Genomic DNA, 3,784 nt, shown 5'->3' with positions numbered 1-3,784 from the left:
AGACAGGCTTAAAAAACTGTACACGTTACACGGGCAATAGAGGCAAATTTCTATAACTAAATCCAGAGAAGAGTTTGTTGAGATATATAGCAAATCTATTTTATCACTGGTATCTCAAAAACAAACTCAGCATTAGACTTCCATGGTTGATGTTTCATTTGCTCACATTTCCTTTCTATTACCTAAGAATGCATTGTTGAACACTAGACAAGCCTTTTCCAGGTACACATGCATAGATGGGCTTCCCAGGTGGCGCTAGTGGTAAAGAACCCTCCTGGCAATGCAAGAGATGTAAGAGACGTGGATTCAGTTTGTGAGTCTGGAAGATCCCCTGGAGGAGGAAATGGCAATGCACTCCAGGATTCTTGCCTGGAAAATCCCATGGACAGAGGAGACTGGAGGGCTACAATTCAAAGGGTCACAGAGTCAGACATGACAGAAGTGATTTAGCATGTGTGTGTGTGTATATATATATATATATATATATATATATATATATATATGTATGTATGTATGTATCTATATCTATCTATCTATATGTATTTATATATTTGATAAACAATTTGAGAAGCAATATAATTTCATATCTCAACTGTCTCATTGCCTGTTTATGCTTCAGAAGATATCATAGACTTCTTCAAGTTAGAGGTTCCTTCTGATCACCCTCCTCAATGCCTCTTTCACTTCCTTGTTCCTCAAAGTATAGATCAGTGGATTTAGTACGGGAGTGACCACACTGTACATAATGGCAATGAACCGTTCCTGGTCCATGGAGCTACCCGAGGCAGGATGAATGTAAATGAAAAAAACAGGACCAAATAAAAGAACAACTACCATGAAGTGAGAGGCACAAGTGGACAGTGCTTTATGAAGCAGGCTACAAGAATGGGTCTTGGAGAAAAGATAAATAATAATGTAGAAATAGGAGAGAAGGGTTAGAAAGAATGAGCCCATGGCAAAAGTCCCCGTGACATTATTGAGCAGCCACTGGTTGAACTCAGTGTTCCCACAGGCCAGCTTGAGCAATGGCTTAACATCACAGAAGAAGTGATGGATGTGGTTGGAACCACAGAAGTTTAAGCGAGATGTCATTACTGAGTGCAGCAGGGCATGGAAAAACCCAACGATCCAGATAGTGACAGCTATCTGGGTACAGACCTGATGACTCATGATAAGAGTGTAATGAAGTGGTTTGCAGATAGCCACAAAGCGGTCAAAGGCCATCACGGGCACCAGCATGGCCTCTGTACTACCCAGAAAGTGGAAGAAATGAAGCTGGCTTATGCATTCCGAGAAAGAAATTGCTTTGTGTGTAGAGAGAAAGTTCTCCAGCATCTTTGGCAGAGTCACCGTGGAGTAGCAGATATCTAGACATGACAGGTTTCCCAGGAAAAAATACATAGGAGAATGGAGTCTTGAATCAGAGATGACAACCATCAGGATGGCTCCATTTCCAGCCAGATTGAGAAAGTAAATTGTAAGGAAAACCACGAAGAGAACCGGCTGCAGTACTTGGATGTCTGTCACTCCCAGGAGGAAAAATTCAGTAACTGAGGTTTGATTCAGCATCACTTAAAAGACAGAACAAAAATGAAATGCTGTCTCCTATGGGGTTCCCTGGTGGCTCAGCTGGTAAAGAATCCACCTGCAATGCGGGAGACCTAGGTTTGATCCCTGGGTTGGGAAGAGTCCCTGGAGAAGAGAATAGCTACCCACTCCAGTATTCTGGCCAGGAGAATTCAAAGAGCTGGACATGGCTGAGCCACTTTCACTTTCATCAGAACCAAAGGCCTCCTGCTGAGGATTTTCCTACCTAGACACTGTATTTTGAGGGAGAGCATTTTTATTTTAAACATTTACAGCACCAGAAGTTGTATAATATTTGGACCATTAACTTCATAAATATTAAGGTTACATGTTGGTAATGGACTGTTCCCTAACCACTTTTTTCTTTATTAGGTTTATCATTATTATTTTTCCTTCACCCAGAGGTTCAGAGCATGTTGCCAGCCTACCATCTTATCTGGCTGTGAACTTCAACATTCTGATACAACTTCCCTTTTGTCATCCCAAGTCAGCTCTAACAGAGGGTAAACTTTTAAGCACTCCCTACTGCTGTCTCTTGACTTAGTAGGAAACCACCTGAAGGGTTTCACTTCAGAAAAATAGACAATGAGAGAATAATAAGAGCTATAAGAATCTGGATAGAGATGCAAACATTAAAGTGCTCCCTATAAAAAGGAAATCATTTGAAGTTTGGAAAATCCCTGAGAGGAGAGACAAAAGATTTTAAGTGACTAAAATAAGAAGGTGAATTAGGGGACATTTCTAGGGATCCTGTGGGTTTCTAGGCTTTAGAACTAGATAAAGATTTGAGAAATTATCTAACTTTTATTACACCTTTCTGAAAGACTGGCTTCAAGGGATTCAGAGTAATTTTCCTTAATCAGTCCAGTTCAGTCACTCAGTCATGTCCAACTCTTTGCAACCCCCTGGACTGTAGCATGCCAGGCCTCCCTGTCCGTCACCAACTCCCAAAGTTTACTCAAACTCATGTCCATTGAGTCGGTGATGCCATCAAACTATCTCATCCTCTGTCATCCCCTTCTCTTCCCACCTTTAATCTTTCCCAGCATCAGGGAAATTAATAATTATTATTAATTTTCCTTAACAACCAAGTATATTTTGTAAATTGTTAAACTCTGTCACTCCTGCTTAAGATATAATTGTCATGCCAGATATTATTTTTGGTTCTCTACACAAAACATAATAGTATCAAAAATTCATTTGTAGAAAAACCCTTTTCCTAACATTAAAAAAATAGCAATGAAACTTTCTGTACTAAATGATTTATTTCACTGCATCATAAATGTTTAGAGATTACATATCTACTTTTGAGACTATCTAGAGATATGGAAATAAAATTGTAGGCAGTAAAGAACCTTCATAATCTACCAACACAAGGTTCATTATAAGATAAGAAACAAGTCTAAATCCTTGGCTTGTAAATTTAGTACAGGCAAGAAGACACATAATATGAACAACTCTCCAGCTTGTCTCCTAGTTCATTTTCCTACCTGGTTGAGTGTTCAAATTCACAGTTAAGAAGGATTATCAGGTTGACACTTCTGAAAAGTAAATGGTATAAAAATACTTGAAAAATAAAGAGTACAAAAATATTTGACATGATGGTTTATATTGGGATTACAGCATAAGCTCTTCATCTTCTAAAACCTCTTCTTGCTGAAATTCTGCCTATATTTTCATGATCCACGGATCTTTAAACATATCATCCCTAAGAGAGAGTGTCCCCTGGGTTTGTGAAGATTATTATAAAAATTAACATGGTACCTTTCTTTCCTTGCAATATAAAAGAATTCTCCTCGGGGAATTCGTTATCTTGAGTTCCATTTTTGTTGTTATTCCTATTTTCTTTGTTTACTGTGTTTCTTTCTTAGTTTTAGAACCACAAAGAATTTGAGATGATTCACAATGACCTTGTGTTTTCTTAAATTACCTTTCATTTCCTGGGACCAGAGGTTTGGATACACTTTCTTATCTTAGGCACTTTCCTTCAAAAACTCTGTATGAAATGGAAGGAAACTGAGCAATGACAGTTAAAGAATGAGGGCCAGTGATATCCCATTGATCCATACAGAAAGATTTCTGTATTTAAATACCTTTTAAATATTTTGCTCATTTATTACTGTGGTTCTATGAAAAACAAGAAAAAAGAGGAATATGGAGAAGTAGTATTGTTTTTGTTTCTTCTAAATCTGATTCT

The 3,784-nt window shown here is 38.1% G+C and overlaps 1 protein-coding gene across 1 annotated transcript; it reads right to left on the bottom strand.

Moving 5' to 3' along the window:
• Nucleotides 1-642: 642 nt before the first annotated feature.
• LOC128056253 (olfactory receptor 12D1-like) lies at nt 643-1,578 on the bottom strand. Its single transcript, XM_052648966.1, has one exon. The coding sequence runs from the start codon at nt 1,567-1,569 to the stop codon at nt 643-645; it is 927 nt and encodes a 308-aa protein (XP_052504926.1). The 5' UTR covers nt 1,570-1,578.
• Nucleotides 1,579-3,784: the final 2,206 nt, after the last annotated feature.

The sequence above is a fragment of the Budorcas taxicolor genome, chromosome 11 (assembly GCF_023091745.1).
Source record: "Budorcas taxicolor isolate Tak-1 chromosome 11, Takin1.1, whole genome shotgun sequence".
Taxonomy (NCBI): domain Eukaryota; kingdom Metazoa; phylum Chordata; class Mammalia; order Artiodactyla; family Bovidae; genus Budorcas; species Budorcas taxicolor.
The sequence above is the reverse complement of the archived record's forward strand: the minus strand, read 5'-3'. Positions and strand labels throughout refer to the sequence as shown.